The sequence below is a fragment of the Chiloscyllium plagiosum genome, unplaced genomic scaffold, assembly GCF_037043375.1.
Source record: "Chiloscyllium plagiosum isolate Xiang-an unplaced genomic scaffold, Cpla_swu_hap1 HiC_scaffold_42, whole genome shotgun sequence".
Taxonomy (NCBI): domain Eukaryota; kingdom Metazoa; phylum Chordata; class Chondrichthyes; order Orectolobiformes; family Hemiscylliidae; genus Chiloscyllium; species Chiloscyllium plagiosum.
Window position 1 is genome coordinate 22789757 of NW_028270180.1, and position 17478 is coordinate 22807234.

At 44.3% G+C, this 17478-nt stretch overlaps 1 protein-coding gene across 2 annotated transcripts in view; it reads left to right on the top strand.

Annotated features, from left to right (window-relative positions):
* LOC122542605 (uncharacterized) overlaps nt 1–15752 on the top strand; it is a 44124-nt gene extending 28372 nt beyond the window's left edge. Inside the window, exons 10-12 of one of the 2 annotated variants that reach the window (XM_043680564.2) lie at nt 9132–9243; nt 10817–10929; nt 12095–15752. In XM_043680564.2, coding sequence (XP_043536499.2) covers nt 9132–9243; nt 10817–10929; nt 12095–12167 — 298 coding nt within the window. In that variant the 3' untranslated portion in view covers nt 12168–15752. The remainder of the gene's footprint in view (nt 1–9131; nt 9244–10816; nt 10930–12094) is intronic. The other variant, XM_043680567.2, reaches the window with a different exon arrangement.
* Nucleotides 15753–17478: the final 1726 nt, after the last annotated feature.

The window sequence follows — 17478 nt, forward strand, 5'->3', positions numbered from 1 at the left end:
AGTAAAATCTGGAACCCATTCCCACACCCTCTCTCTAAAATATCTGTTGGGGCTGAGGATAAATGCAAATTTCAGACCAAAACTAAGTCAACTATAGTTTAGCAGTGGGATTAATGGTTATGAAGCCAAAGAAGTTGAGGATTTATGATACAGATTAATTATAATCTAATTGAATGAATGGTGGAACAGACCAAGGGGGCTGATGACCTACTCCTGAGTCTTGAATACTTTGCTTCTGTATTCACTAGTGAAAGGGACCTTGTCTTATGTAAGGATGGCCTGAAACAGGCTGATATGCTCAAACAGGGTTGATGTTAAGGAGGAGGATGGGCTGGCAACTTTGAAAAACATGAGAATAGATAAGTCCCCTGGGCCAGACGTGATATACCCAAGGTTATTTTGGGACGTGAGGGAAGAGATTACCGCATCTTTAGCGATGATCTTTGCGTCATCACTGTCCACTGAAGTAGTCTCAAATAATTGGAGGGTGGCAAATGTTATTTCCTTGTTCAATGTTATGTCTCTCAAGCCTTATTGAATTCTTTGAGGATATGACATAACACATTGATGAAGGTAGAGCAGTCGATGTGGTGATTATGAATATCAACAAGGTGTTTGATAAGGTTCTCCATGGTAGGAGGCTCATTCAGAAAGTAAGGAGGCATGGGATACAGGGAAATTTGGCTGTCTGGATACAGAATTAATTGGCCCATAGAAGACAGAGGGTCATAGTCACAGATGAGGTGCCGGAAGACTGGAGCTTGGCTAATGTGGTGCTACTGTTTAAGAAAGGTGGTAAGGACAAGCCAGGGAATTATATACCAGTGAGCCTGACCTCAGTGGTGGGCAATTTGTTGGAGGGAATCCTGAGGGACAGGATGTACATGTATTTGGAAAGGCAAGGACTGATTAGAGGTAGTCAACATGGCTTTGTGTATGGGAAATCATGTCTCACAAACTTGATTGTGTTTTTTGAAGAAATAACAAAGAGGATTGATGAGGGCAGAGCGATAGATGTGATCTATATGGACTTCAGTAAGGCGTTCGACAAGGTTCCCCATGGGAGACTGATTAACAAGGTTAGATCTCATGGAATACAGGGAGAACTAGCCATTTGGATACAGAACTGGCTCAAAGGGTAGAAGACTGGAGGCCTGTGACCAGTGGAGTGCCACAAGGATCGGTGTTGGGTCCACTACTTTTCATCATTTATATAAATGATTTGGATGTGGGCATAAGAGGTATAGTTAGTAAGTTTGCTGTTGACACCAAAATTGGAGGTGTAGTGGACAGCGAAGAAGGTTACCTCAGAGTACAATGGGACCTGGACCAGATGGACCAATGGGCTGAGGAGTGGCAGATGGAGTTTAATTCAGATAAATGTGAGGTATGCATTTGGGAAAGCAAATCTTAGCAGGACTTATACACTTAATGGTAAGGTTCTAGGGAGTGCTGTTGAACTAAGATACCTTGGACTGCAGGTTCATAGCTCCTTGAAAGTGGAGTCGCAGGTAGATAGGATAGTGAAGGCGGCGTTTGGTATGCTTTCCTTTATTGGTCAAAGTATTGAGTACAGGAGTTGAGAGGTCATGTTGCAGCTGTACAGGACATTGGTTAGGCCACTGTTGGAATATTGCGTGCAGTTCTGGTCTCCTTCCTATCGGAAAGATATTGTGAAACTTGAAAGGGTTCAGAAAAGACTTACAAGGATGTTGCCAGGGTTGGAGCTATAGAGAGAGGCTGAACAGGCTGGGGCTGTTTTCCCTGGAGCATCGGAGGCTGAGGGGTGACCTTATACAGGTCTATAGAATCATGAGGGGCATTGATAGGATAAATAGACAAAGTTTGGGGGGGCATAGGGAGGGCATAGGTTTAGGATGAGAGGGGAAAGATATAAAAGAGACCGAAAGGGCAACTTTTTCATGCAGGGGGTGATATGTGTATGGAATGAGCTGGATATATGAATAGGAAGGGTTTGGAGGGATCTCGGCTGGGTGCTGGCAGGTGGGGCTAGATTGGGTTGGGATATCTGGTTGGCATGGATGGGTTGGACAAAGGGTCTATTTCCATGCTGTATATCTCTATGACTCTAGTAGATGGAAAGTTTTCAGCCTCGAGTTCAGTGACCAGTAATGTTCCACAGGGACCTCTGCTCTTTGTGATTTTCATAAATGATTTGGATGAGATTGAGGAAGTGGAAGAGTGGGTTGGTAAGTTTGCCGATGATGCGAAGGTTGGTGTGGTGATGGATAGTGTGGAGGGCTGTTGTAGATTGCAATGGGACATTGACAGGATGCAGAGTTGGGCTGAGAATGGCAGATGGTGTTGAATCTGGAGAAGTGTAAAGTGATTAATTTTGGGAAGTGGAATTTGAATGCTGAATACAGGGTTAAAGGCAGAATTCCTGGCCGTATGGAGGAACAGAGGGATCTTGGGTTCCATGTCAACAGATCCTTCTAAGTTGCCACCCAAGTTGATAGGGTTGTTAAGACGGTGCATGGTGTGTTGGCTTTCATTAGCAGGGGGATTGAGTTTAAGAGTCGCAAGGTTATGCTGCAGCTCTATAGAACCCTGGTCAGACCACACTTGGAATATTGTGTTCAAGTCTAATTGCCTCATTATAGGAAGGATGTGGAAGCTTTAGAGAGGGTGCAGAGGAGATTTACCAGGGTGCTGTCTGGACTGGAGGGTGTGTCTTATGAAGAAAGGTTGAGGGAGCTAGGGCTTTTCTCATTGGAGTGAAGAAGGATGAGAGGTGACTTGATAGAGGTGTACAAGGTGATGAGATGCATAGATAGAAGACTTTTTTCCAAGGTGGAAATGGCTATCATGAGGGGCCATAATTTTAAGGTGATTGGAGAAAGGTTTAGGGGAGATGTCAGAGGTAGGTTCTTTACACAGAGTGGTGGGTGTGTGAAATGCCTGCGGTGGTGGTAGGGTTAGATACATTAGGGACATTTAAGCGACTCTTGGATAGGCACATGGATGATAGTAAAATGTAGGGTATATAGGTTAGCTTGATCTTGGAGTAGGATAAAAGTATGGCACAACATCAAGGGCCAAAGGGCCTGTACTGTTCTTTGTTCTATGAAAGACCTACTACTGCTAATGCACCTTGGGAGGGTTTAAACTAATTCAGCAGGGGCGTGGGAACCTAAATATAGCTCCAGTGTACAAGAGGTTGAGGGTAGTGAGGTCAGAAATAAGGTTTCAAGATCGCAGGATTGTAGGCAGAAAGTTGGTTTGAAGTGTGTCTACTTCAACGCCAGGAGCATCTAGAATAAGGTAGGTGAACTTGCGGCACGGGCTGGTACTTGGGACTTTGATGTTGTGGCCATTTTGGAGACATGGGGAGAGCAGGGACAGGAATGGTTGTTGCAGGTTCCAGGGTTTAGATGGTGGTAAAAGAAGGGGAGGGGTGGCATTGTTGGTCAAGGACAATATTATGGTGGCAGAAAGGACTTTGAGAAGGACTTGCCTGCTGAGGTTAACCTTTTCGGAGTTTTCTATAGACCTCCAAAAAGTCCTAGAGATGTAAAGGAAAGGATATCAAAGATGATTCTGGATAGGAGCGAAAGTAGCAGGGTCTTTGTTATAGGGGCCTTTAACTTTCCAAATGTTGACTGGAAACGCTATAGTTGGGTACTATAGATGGGTCATTTTTTTGTCCATTGTGTGCAGGAGGGTTTCGTGACACAGTATGTGGACAAACCAACAAGAGGCAAGGCCACATTGGATTTGGTATTGGGTAATGAACCCGGTCATGTGTTAGATTTGGAGCTCAGTGAGCACTTTGGTGATAGTGACCACAATTCGGTTACGTTTACTGATGGAAAGAGTTAGGTATATATCACAGGACAAGAGTTATAGCTGGGGGAAAGGCACTTTTGAGTCGATTAAGCAAGATTTAGGATGCATAGGATGGGAGAGGAAGCTGCAGGGGATGGGCACAATGAAATGTGGAACTTGTTTAAGGAACAGCTACTGTGTGTCCTTTATAAATGTGTACCTGTGAGACAAGTGGGCGAGCAAGGGAACCGTGGTTTACTAAAGAAGTTGAATCTCTTGTCAAGAGGAAGAAGGAGGCTTATGTTCGGATGAGACGTGAAGGCTTATTAGAGATACAAGTTAGCCAGGAAAGACCTAAAGAGAGAGCTAAGAGAGGGGACATGAGAAGACTTTGGCAGGTAGGGTCAAGGAAAACCCTAAAGCTTTCTATCGGTATATCAGGAATGAAAGAATGACAAGAGTAAGATTAGGGCCAGTCAAGGACAGTAGTGAGACGTTATGTGTGGAGTCCAATGAGATAGGAGAGGTGCTAAATAAATATTTTTCATCAGTATTCACGCACGAGAAAGACAACGTTGTCGAGGAGAATACTGAGATCCAGCTATTAGACTAGACGGGATTGAGGTTCATAAGGAGGAGGTGTTAGCAATTCTGGAAAGTGTGAAAATAGATAAATCCCCAGGCCTGATGGGATTTATCATAGGTTTCTCAGGGAAGCCAGGGAGGACACTGCAGAATCTTTGGCTTTGATCTTTATGTTGTCATTGTCTACAGGAATAGTGCCAGAATACTGGAGGATAGCAAATGTTGTTCCCTTGTTCAAGAAGGGGAGTAGAGACAACCCTAGGAATTATAGACCAGTGAGCTTTACTTCAGTTCTGGGTAAAGTGTTGGAAAGGATTATAAGATAGAGGATTTATAATTGTCCAGAGAGGAATAATTCGATTAGGAATAGTCAGCACAGTTTTGTGAAGGGTAGATCGTGCCTCACAACCCTTACTGACTTCTTTGAGAAGGTGACCAAACAGGTGGATGAGGGTAAAGTGGTTGATGTGGTGTATATGGATTTCAGTAAGGCATTTGACAAGGTTCCCCTCAGTAGGCTATTGCACAAAATACAAAGGCTGATTTAGCGGTTTGGATCAGACATTGGCTAGCTGAAAGAAGGCAGAGGGTGGTGGTTGATGGGAAATGTTCATCCTGGAGTTCAATTACTAGTGGTGTACCGCAATGCCTGTTTTGGGGTCACTGCTGTTTGTCATGTTTATAAATGACCTGAATGAGCGCGTAGAAGGATGGGGTAGTAAATTTGCGGATGACACTAAGGTCGGTGGAGTTGTGGATAGTGTGGAAGGATGCTGCAGGTTACAGAGGGACATAGATAAGCTGCAATGCTGGGCTGAGAGGTGGCAAATGGAGTTTAATGTGGAAAAGTGTGAGGTGATTCACTTTGGAAGGAGTAACAGGAATACAGAGTCCTGAGCTAATAGTAAGATTCTTGGTGGTGTAGATAAACAGAGATATCAGTGTCCATGTGCACAATCCCTGAAAGTTGACATCCAGATTGGTAAAGTTGTTAATAATGCATATAGTGTATTAACTTTTACTGGTAGAGGGATTGAGTTTTGGAGCCATGAGGTTATGTTGCAGCTGTACAAAACTCTGGTGTGGCCGCACTTGGTGTATTGCGTACAGTTCTGGTCACTGCATTATAGGAAGGATGTGGAAGTATTGGAAAGGATGCAGAAGAGATTTACTAGGAGGGAAGGTTGCCTGGTGGGGAGGCCCTCCTCTCATTTATCTCTCCACCCTTCAGGCACTCTGCCTGTATTCCTGATGAAGGGCTTTTACCCGAAACGTCGATTTTCCTGTTTCCTGAACTGGAAACTGCTGTGCTTTTCCAGCACCACTCTATTCCGGAATCTGGTTTTCAGCATCTGCAGTCATTGTTTTTACCTGGTGCGGAGGGAAGGTCTTATGAGGAAAGGCTGAGGGATTTGAGGCCGTTTAGTTAGGGAGGTGGTTAAGAGGTGACTTAATGAGACATATAAGATAATCAGAGGGTTAGATAGGGTGGATACTTGGAGTCTTTTTCCTCTGATGGTGATGGTTAGCATGAGGGGACATAACTTTAAATTGAGGGGTGATAGATATAGGACAGATGTCCGAGGTAAGTTCTTTACTCAGTAGTAAGGGTGTGGAACGCACTGCCTGCAACAGTAGTGGACTCGCCAACTTTAAGTGCAATTAAATGGTCATTGGATAAATATATGGATGATAATGAATAGTGTAGGTTAGATGGGCTTCAGACTGATTTCACAGGTCGGTGCAACATCGAGGGCCAAAGGGCCTGTACTGCGCTGGAATGTTCTATGTTTTACTGTTGTAACTTTTAGATTTCAGTAAATCTGTTGTCAGTAATTCAGTAAATCCAATAATCGACAATTACAGAGAAATGACCACTGCCCATGGTTTTATTGTTCTCTTTGGACTTGTTTCGGACTTCCTTTTCTTTCACAGGAATTAGGCACCACTGGCAGGTCAGCATTTATCACCCGTCCCTAAATATTCTGCAGAAGTGATGTGCTGCTATAGTCCGTGTGGTGTAGGTACTTTTATGAAGGAATTTTCACTAGTGGCGGTGAAGAAACAACCATGTTGTTCCAATTCAGGATTGTGTATGGCTCTGAGGGGAGCTTGCTCGAAGCTCACCTTTCGTGAGAGAACTTGGGGATGGGGCATTTCCTGAACAAATTTAAGAAACTCCAACCTGCCATTCTATTCTCTTCTGCCTATGAGTCATCTCATTCCTTGATAATGTTACCACATGATCCATAAGCATTTATTATAATAGCTTCTTGCATGACCCTTTCATCTAATTCTTTTTGAAAATCCAAATGCACTGGATTTCCCCATGATTTGCTCTCCCACTTAGCAGATTTGTCAATCATGATATGCTGTGTTGAGTGAACCATGCCATGATTGTCAAGTTCCCTGATTCTACATGTCTCATAATAGATGCTGGATTTTCCAGCGCTGCTGACATGATGCCAACTGGCCTATAATTCTCTATTTTGTGTCTCTTGCATTATTTACTCTTCAGTGACATTATCTGAAAGCATAATATTAGTTTCCACTTGTATATGAACAGCACCCAGCTCTCTCACACTGTCACTCTCTTTCAAATAGTTCATTGTTGCTAAATTGTTTGATCATCCAGTACAGAATATCAGTCAGTAAGTTCCTCCAATTAAATGTTAAGACGAGCAGAGCCAGAGCTCTCATTCACTGCCATGAGCCCTGTTCCCTAGTTACTGACTCCATCGATCTCCATAGCAACTGTTTGAGATTGACCCAGACTGTTTGACAAGCTTTTGTGGTGTTCTTGACTGTGAAATTAATTTTCAGCCACACACTTGTGTTATCTCTAAGACTGCCCGCTTCTCCATCCCTGACATTGCCTGGCACCATCCCTGTCATTTAAACTTGTGAATTAGGAGCAGGAATAGTCTATCTTGGTCCCTCAAGGCAGTTTTGTCATTTAAGTAAGATCATTTCTGACTGAAAACTTTACATTCCTGCCTAACCTTGGTAACCTTTCACCCCTTGCTTATCCAACATTGCCTTAAAAATGTTCGGAAAGCTATCTTTTCGGGAAAAGAGTTCCATAGACTCTCAACCCTCTAAGAGAAAATGTTTTCCTCATTGCTTTAAATGGCTAATCCCTAATTTTTAAAGTGACTGTGTGTTCAATTTGAATAGAGACTCTGTGTTCAAGAGTCTCTCACGAGATTAAATTCCTCTCCCCCTTGTCAGGGCCCCCTCAAGATTTTATATATTTCAAATCAAGCGACCTTTTGCTGTAAACTCCAGGCCTTGCCTGGAAAACCTTTACTCATAAGACAGGCTGCCTATTCCAGGTATTAGTCTAGTAAACTTTGAATGCCTTTTCAGGCATTTGGAGTACTTGAGATGTAGTCTGACCAGCGCCTGTATAACTGATGCATAACCTTCTCCTTTTGTACTTGATTTCCCTTGCAACAAACAATGCTATTCCACCATTCTATTAGCTTTCCTAATTAGATGCACCATCTGTATACTAACCCTTTTTTTTTTAGGACACCCAAATCCCTCTGCATCTCAAAGCTGTATAATCTCAGCATTCAGATAATATGCTTTTTCAATTTTTCTGCCAAAATTGACAGTTTCACATTTTTCCATGTTATTCCTCGTTTTCCAGATCTGTGCCTATTGTTTTGAACAGACTCTACGTCCACTTCTCACTTCCTTTCCTATCTTTGTGTCATCGGCAAATTTAGGAACTGTACATTTTACTTCTTCATTGACATCATTCATGTAAATTATAAAAAAGTTGAGTTCCCCGAACTGATCCCTGTAGTGTAAAATGTGTTAATCTGAAACCAGAAAATAATCGAGTGAAACCTTCTTTCTGTTTCTTCTTATCCAGTCGATCTTCTATCCAGGCTAGTATGTTACCTGCTCCACTGGGAATTTCCCATATCCTTCGATGTGGCACCTTATCAAATGCCTTTTGGAAATCTGAGTACAATAAGCTTTAATCTGCAGTTTGAAAGGGAGAGGGTACAATCGGAAGTGACAATATTTCGGTTGAACAAAGGGAACTATGGAGCTATGAGGGAGAAGCTGGCTTGAAGGGCTGAATGGCCTACTCCTGCACCTGTTGTCTATTGTCGTGCTTTTGGATTAGTCAAATCGCGAGGTAGCAAGTGCTCCTGCCGAGTCTTCTACATTTTTACCCTCTCTAAATGTGAGGATGTTCAAATCTCTGCAGCACTTGCACTAAGTTCTGTACAGCCTTGCCACCCGAGCCTGCTGACCCAAACTGATTCCTAGACAAGAAAAGAGCTGTCTGTGGACTGGCTGCTCCCATTTCTGATCTCCCTGCACCTCACACTTTTGGAGATGTCTGCACTCTTCGAATTCTTGAACGTTCTAGATTCTAATCTCCATCATTGGTGGTCATGTCTTCAGTTGCTCGGGTGTTGAGCTCTGTAGTTGCCTCTTTTTAATCTGTTTTTAGTGGCTGCCATTCTACTGAAGGTTGGCCTCAAATTAGCTCCAACAGAGAGACTGACGATCTCTTCTGCTGGAGAGACAGAATTTCAGTTGAATCCACTAGCTGGAGGGTACAAATGCTTAAAATGGAGCCCCATCACATTGCAGCAATGTTTCTTGAAGTTTGCCTGCATCGCTGGGGTTGGGGAGCTCAACGTGTGGTAAGCAGGGTGGTTGTATATGCCTGCCCTCTGATCTCGCTTAGCGATTCTATACGGCTGATCCTTTGTGCTGACTGGTTTCAGATTTCCATGCTGTGGTAGAGCGTATCCATGCGATGTGTGCCATGACGATGACCAAGACCATGTGATGGAGATGGCCAATCGAATGATCTGTGGGTACTGTGCAAAGGAGCAGGTGAGCAGGCGATCTCCTCTGCTGGAGGGAGAGAATTTGAGGAGTTAGCTGGAGGGTATGAGCATCACTGGCTAGGCCAGCATTTATTGCCCAGAGAGCAGTTAAGTTGACCACGTTGCTGTGGGTGTGAAATCCCATTTAGGTCAGACCAGCTAAAAACAGCAGATTTCCTTGGATGGGTATATGAATAGGAAGGGTTTGGAGGGATATGGGCCGGATGCTGGCAGGTGGGAGTAGATTGGGTTGGGATACCTGAACGGCGTGGACAGGTTGGACTGAAGGGCCTGTTTCCATGCTGTACATCTCTATGACTCTAAAGGACATTACCGTTGTAGTTTGAGGCGCGCGGAGGGGGGGGGGGGGGGGGGATACTGAGAGGCCTTGATAGTGTGGACATGGAGAAGATGTTTCCGCCAGTAGGAGAGACTAAGACGTGAGTGAAGGGATGACTCTTTAGAACTGAGATGAGGGATTTCTTCAACCCAGGGGATGGTGAATTTGTGGAATTTGTTGCTGCAGAGGGCTGTGGATGCCAAGCCATTGAGTGTCTTTAAGACACTAATAGGTTTCCCTTTAGTAAGGGGATAAAGGGATATGGGGAGGAGACGGGAGAATGGGCTGGAGAAACCTATCAGCCATGATTGAATGGTGGAGCAGACCCGATGGGCTGAATGGCCTAATTCCACTTATATATCTTATGGTCTAACTGAGGTGGTGATATGTTCGACATCTTTGTTCCACATTTTCTTTATTGAGTGGAAATTTCACCATCTGCCACAGTGCAATTCAGATCCATGCCCCTAAACATTAACTTGGGGTTCTGGATTACCAGTCCTGTGACATTACCACGACATCACTGTGGCTAGAAAGAATTCGACCCTAAATTCTCTTTCCCCCTCCAACCTCCAGCCTGAAATCAGTGTCCCTTCACAGGAAGCAGCTCTCCAGAGGTTGTGTACTATTCTGCAGGGAGGGAGATGTGTGAGGAGCTCCTGAAAGCTGGTTGCTGGTCACACTCGGTGAGTGATTTAGTGTCGGCCATGCCTCAGTGGATCATTGCATACCCTCCTGAATCACATGGCTGTCAGTTCGAGTTCCACCACACGGGCCCGAGTACTCACTATTGGCTAATGCTCCACTGTGGTACTGAGAGAGTGCACTATTAGGAGGTCACTGTTACATTAAACAGAAGTATCATCTAACCCAATTTAAAGATACATCCTGGCAGCAGATTTATCTGTCAGCCAGTGTCACTGAAGCCACTGCTGTTAGAGAGAGTTCGCTGTTTGTAAATTAGCTGTAGCAGTTTGGTACCATTACTATAATGACTCAGCTTCATACTCGGTGGTGGGGGGGATCCAGGTTATAAATAGGAGCATTTTAACTTCATAGCGGCCAAGTGAAATTTGTGATTTTTTTTCCTCCTGGATTATATTGATCACTTTGACACTATGTATTTTGTTTGGTGTTAAGGTTGTGTCAGTCAGTGTAACTGATAACTGAGCTATTGGGTTTGCGTGTGTGAAAGGTGCCCTGATTAGCATCAGGTTAATTTCGGGCTCCCTCTTTCCAGCCGTACAGCAACGGGAAGCCCTGCATTTCCTGCAGAGCCATAATGACAAAAGGCTTCCACTCCAGTCACTGGGAGGGAGGTCAAGGCTGTCGCAACCGAATCAAGATGAGTCAGTAAGTGTCCTTCTGCTAATCTCCTCCAGAACATCTCCATCCCCTTCACTTCCATCCTCCTTCCCTGCTGCTGTCTCTTCCCCCGCTCATCTGCAGTCCTCTCCTCTTTCCCAGAGTTTCTTCCCTTAGTGGCATTCACTTCTTTATTGGGAATATTGCCTGTGATTTTCCCTAGTGAACCTGCTGAGAACTGGAACTGGCCTTGTGCTGTGGGCAGGGCCTGGCGTGCCAGGCACTGGGGATGTTGGTTGTGCTATGTTTGTTGTAAAGGACGTGTCCTGGGCTGCTTTAGCCTCTAGCTGTGATGCCCTCTCGAGAAGGAAGAAAGGAGGTTGAGCCAAATGCTCCTTTTAACGTGTCCTCCAATTGGATCACAGAATGGGGAGTGCAATTATTTTTTAAAATCCATCATTGGTGGGCTGTGGGGATGGCTAGCAGTTAATGCCCATCCTGTTTTCCTGTGATGCTGGTGGTGGCCTTCCTGTTTGTTACAGTTTTCTGAGTCACTGCAGTCAGGAGTCAGCTGCAAAGGAGTGGGAGCTATATTATATTTAGATTCCCTTGAGTGTGGAAACAGGCCCTTCGACCCAACAAGTCCACACCGACCCTTCAAAGAGTAACCCACCCAGTCCCATTTCGCTCTGACTAATTGACCTAATACTATGGTCAATTTAGCATGGCCAATTCACCTGACCTGCACATCTTTGGACTGTGGGAGGAAACCCATGCAAACACGGGGAGAATGTGCAAACTCCACATAGACAGTCGCCCGAGGCTGGAATCGAACCTGGGATCCTGCCACTGTGAGGCAGCAGTGTTAACCACTGAGCCACCCGAAACTCAGTCTTTTTCAGTTATGAATGAGAATAGTTCACTAAATGTTGAACCATTGATACCACGTTTCTCTTGGAAAGTTGTTCAGGATGAGGGGCTTAAAGGGTGAAGAAAACATTTATAAAGTGGTATTGTCAAGCGTCAAAATGGTAAAAGAAACCTTCCTGTTTATTCCTGGTTTCCCCATTCACAGCGAGTGAAAGACTGTGGTGTGGTTCAGTGAATAGCTTTGTGTACACTCCTTTCCAAACACGTGACTTTGTGCTCAGTTAGTCAGACAGTTTGGTCTGTCCTTTTATCCTGTATTCATTCTGTGTTCTTCCTTTCACAGCAAAGACAAACAGAAATATTCAAACTCCATGAAAACAGTGTCACGCCGATCCCAGCGTCAGCATCAGAAATGAGCAATGAGGCCCCTGACTAGAGATCTCGAACTTGGATTGTGGCCTTAGTAATGACTCCATGAGTAGGTGTGGTGTGCACGCGTGGTTCTTTTTTTAACCCCAATTGTTTCTCTCTCCATTGAGATGGTGAAAAGATAAACGTTATTTTCAGATTTTAAAGAAACAAGCTGATCTTGTGGAGGTTGGGGGGGATGGTGGAGCAGCCCCAGGAAAGAGGAACGGGACAGCTTTTAGTTTGATCTCTAGGATTTACACTAGCAGCCACCTTCTCTCACCAACCCCTCCCCCCAACCCCATAGATACCTGTGGATGAGAAACACAGTCGGCAGGAAGCCATTGTTTACTGTAGTCCAGCTCCCCTTTGAGTCCCGGGTTCAGCCGAGTTTGTGCCACCACATCAAGAAGGAAGAAGTTCCAGATGTGATGATGATTCTCCTGCTAGCGTAGCTGCATTTATGCTGACAATGGTGAAACCATGTGTGCACTCAGGTGTGTGGTTCAGATGTGACTCTCAAACTGCCAGATATAATCTGGCACAGAGGCCTCCCTCCTTTCACTGGCCTAGGGGGCAGTGCAGTTCATTCTGTCTGCGATTTTAAACTGGGTGTAGAAATTTGAGTAAGGCACTGTAGGACAGCCCAGCATTGACCCCCTGCACAGACTCTGGATGGTGTCTCAACTCTAGGTCCAGGCTGCTCCTCATGACTGGAGCTTGCAGACAGAAATTGTTAAAATTTTGGTTTTGGAATGTTAGCAGGTTATCACTGTGGTGATCCTCATTTAATTTGGCTGTTTTATAAAATGCAGTCACATCTCCTTCCATGCAACATGTTGCCAAACCAACAATAAGCAAGGAAGCCGTCCTGGGCCTGGAAATGATGATAGCAGGGAAGGTTATAACCCTCCCTTGGTTAAGCCTGGGCATCTGACTAGGATTAAGAGCAGTGGGCAGTGCCAGTGTGGAAATGCGTAAGTAATACTGTGTCTGATTTTATCCGTCCCAGTCTCGAAGAGCTTGCCAGGGAGCAAGACGCTGTTTCCCAAGTGAGCATGTTATTCCTTGCTTGTATTATGCTTGGGACTCTTGTACAGACCTGGTGCAGTTATTCCCAAATGATATACTGACAGCATGTTGGAGGCTGCAGGAGGCCATTCAGCCCCTGAATTGGCTCACCTGTTCAATGCAGCAAAGCCAGATCCTACCCCTTAAAACCCTCAGCTGAAAAAATTCTCTGAAGTGAGCTCTGAGTTTCGATAATGAGAACATGCCAGATATTTGTCATATTGAGGCAATGCAGTTGAGCTCTTTCTGACCACTCTGCGCACATACTGCCTTCCAGCAGATGGCAGCAGTTCCTCCTTTCCAAGTCAAGGGACCCAGAAGCTGATCACAGTCTCCTCAGCATCGGCTTAGGCTCAAAACATCACTGTTTCCTAACGCCGTGTGCCACAGTTCCCCAGCCAGGGAGCGTTGACTCCAGGACCTTCAAGATCAATTTACCGAGGTTGTAGAAATTTAAGAAAGTAAACTCAATTCACCAGGGTATTATAAAGAATGTGGAATGCACTGGATAGTTGTTTTGAGTTTGTCCTTTTGCCTGTTCAGTTGCAGATTTGATTCCACAAATAATGTCTGACAGTTGCTACCTCTGGGAGTTCTCTTTTGTGCAAATAAATTTAAATCCTGATGTGAAAACCCAGCATTTCCCATTTTGGATAACGAAATTGCCGAATCACCCTTCTTAACCAGGTCTCAATTTTATCCTGAGTTTATAGCCTTGTGCAGACTATCTTACCCACCTCCATGTTGTCGTGTCTTGTGTTCAGGTTCACTCCTGAGAAAGAATAAGAACCACCTGACAGTCCACCATTAAAAGCATCACCAGCAATGCTAACCTGATTCTAACTGTTACTTGCATAAAGGGGGGGGGCGGGGGTAAGAGGTTTAATTTCTTCTTCTCCTTCAACTGGGAGTGATGGGTTGCATTGTTACCGTCTGTCATCCAGCCAGATATGGCTACAGGTTGAACACCGCTCCTGGTGTGAATAGATTCAGGTTCCATCGACTCTATCCTGTTCCCATATTTATGTCTGAGCTCACTCTCCTGTTCCCATCTTTTGCGTGAGATAAGAACAGAAAGTATTAGAACCCCTCAGCAGGTCTGGCTGTCAGTGGAGACAGTTAGCCAAGTTTGACGAGGTGACCTCGTCAGAACTATTGACCTGAAATGCTAACACGGCTCCCCTCTCCCAAGCGGCAGCCTGGCCAGCTCAGCATTTTCCAGCATCTTTTTATTTTAGATTTTCAACATTGTCATCTTGTGTTAGATTTGTGTGTGTGTGTGTGTGGAGGGCAGGGCTCTGTGTGTGTGTTTGTGTGTGGAGAGTTGGTGTGTGTGTCTCCTACTTTAAGGTTTTCCCTCCTGTTTCTCATTTCCAGTTTTAAAAATACTTTGGACTTGCTCTTTTCTCTCTCTCTCTCACACACGCACACTCTCTCACTCTCTCTCTCTCGAGCTGCTATTCCTTCTTAGTTTCTTTGTCACGTGCTTGTGTTTCTGCCAACTGTATCTTCCATACCCCAACAGCCACCCACACATTTGACTGCCACGTTTTTGTATCACTATGGATAAGGAGAGGAGAGGGGAGGAATCGAAAGGAAGCTATTTCTTTGTTTAAACCAAAAGCTGAGCCTAAAGTAAGTCAGTTACCATGCGAGTGTTCCAGTGCCTGTCTAAACAAGAAATACACAGGTCTCCACTCGCCACATCTCAGTGGCAATAGCCACCAGTGGTCAGTAACCTGAATTACTTGGCTGTCTTGGGGGTTTAACCCCACACAGTCCCTAATTCTGATGTGACTTTTCCATATTAAGAAATGACTAAATGTCCCTTTTCTAATGAGTGCCTTTGGTTTCTCAATTGTCCTGTCACAGTGACCACTGCCCATTGCCTGAATCCCCCTGAAAGGAACAATCTGCAAAGATCCTGCAACTCCACCTTGACGTCTGGCCCACAGAGTGCTTAGACACTGACATAATTCACACTTATCCAGTCAGGTCCACAGGGCAGCTTCTCATCAAATCTTACGGCACTTTGAAGGGTGGGAAGTTTGGTTGTGCAGTGATGTCTCTCGGGGGAGTTTTAATGCCTTAGGTCAATCACAATTTGCTAGGAATGCAGGCAGTAACTGGGCAGCTTTCAGACCACCTTGGTTGTACAATATCTCTGGTACCGTTGGAAGTTTCTGATTTGCACTAATGATTGTTGAGGTTCCCTGTCCAGCATTGGGAAGCTGGTTAAACCCCCCTCCCTCTCCCAAAACTGAAGTTTAAATTGATTTCCTTAGGCTGGAGGCAGGTTAGCCCAGTGCATGTTGTTGCTATGGCTATAAACAAATAGTATTTTTTTGGGTGCAGTAATAGGATTCAATTGAGTCATATTTCTGATTTTTGTGCAAAATTGCCACTCAAAAGACTTAATGTGACAAACACTGGCAAGATATTTTAAAATAGGAAAAGAACTCATTTGCATGTATGTAGAGTTGATGGTATTTTAAAATAAACTTTAGTTTTGTCAGTTTTGAGATGTTTGGTGTTTTGCTGTAGATCGAATTGATTATAAAGCCACTACACATTACAGGCCTGTTCTGAAAACTCCATGATAGTTGTATCACAAATTCATGGCCATTTGAGCCCATCGAGCCTGCTCCAACATTCCTGTACTCCACAGTCTCCCTGTACACATGATGCCTTTAGCGTCAAGATACTTATCAATTTCTTCAATATTTTTGATGACTTGGCCTCCAGCCTTAAAGGTCCCGGATAGGCTGTAGAAATCGGACTGGTCTCCACGGAGAAGAGAATGTTGAAAGGGGATTTGATTGAGGTTTTCAAAATGGTGAGGGATGTAGAGAGAGAGAGGCCATTCCCATTGATGGGAGGATTAAGAGCCAGAGGACACCCATTTAAGGGACGTGGTTAAATAAACGATCGCACCATGTTTTAAATCTTTCTTACACAGCAAGCGGTTCAGACCAAGGGCACAACAAGGTGAGTAGCACTAGATGAATTCCTCTTGTGGAGATACAGCACAGAGAGGATGGCTGAACATCCATTATCTGAATTGTGGCATGCTCAAACATGATTCACATCCCACAGTACCACATGCGATGAAAGTTCAAGTACTCCTGGATTTGTCTCCATTCTGAATGAGAGCAACATATGCCCAAGGAAGGAAGGTAAACTTACTCTCATTGCTTTGCGTCAGAATCCAAGAACATCTACAGATTTCAACAAGCCACTTTGTCACAAGTTTTGATTTGTAGCTTAACTTATCAAGAAGTGTGCTAGGTAGTTTTGTTATTCTTGGGGCAATATGGAACCAATAGCTGTCCACTGGATACGGCCATCACCAGCTGCACTTCACGTACCCACAAGGAAGGAAACTGGAATATCTTCAAGCTGAAAAGGTAACTGGTTATGATGTGAAAGAATCTGAAGTTCTAGAAACAGAATATTTCTTAAATGGTAACAGTGCTAATAATGTGTTCCTAAAGGGTTGAGAGTTCCTTGTCCATGGTCACTGAATGCAGGTGCAGTAAACAGTACAATGGCATTCATTTCAAGCCACATTTGTCATAGAGGAAATGCAGTGGAGGTTTCCAGATTAATCCCTGGCATTGTTTTATGAGGAGAGATTGTATTGACTGTGTCCACATTCCCCAAAATTTCAACGAATGAGAGATGATTTAATCAAAACTGACAGGGTGGGTGTGACTTAGAATATTCCCTCAGCCGGCAATTCCAGAATCCGGGCACTATAAATGTTCTGTCCTGAGAGTAAGGCCGAGATCAAGCTGAAGTTTGTTACCTGGAGGGCGGCGCATCTGTGGAAACTCAATCATTGAGCAACCTCAGGACAGAAATCAATAGATTTCTGGAAACTGACAAAGGGATAAGGGGATAATGTGGAAAAATTACATCAGAGGTAGAAGATCAACATTAATCTCACTGAACAGTGGAATACACAATAGGCTGAATAGTCTACTGTCAGACCTTGATAATAGGCCACATGGTTTCCTGTGGTGTTCTACTCTGAAGTATTTTAGGGCCTAGTAGTGTCGCTATTCATCCGGATATTTAGATAATATTCCAGGAACTGGGTTCAGATCCCACCATAGCAGATGGTGGAATTTGAATTCAGTAAAATCTGGAATTAAAAAGCTCGTGTGCAACTTTAGTTGGTACGGCAAATGATAGTAGTGCTTACTAAATCTTTGCTTTAAAAGAAAGTGGGTTTCGAGGAGAGTA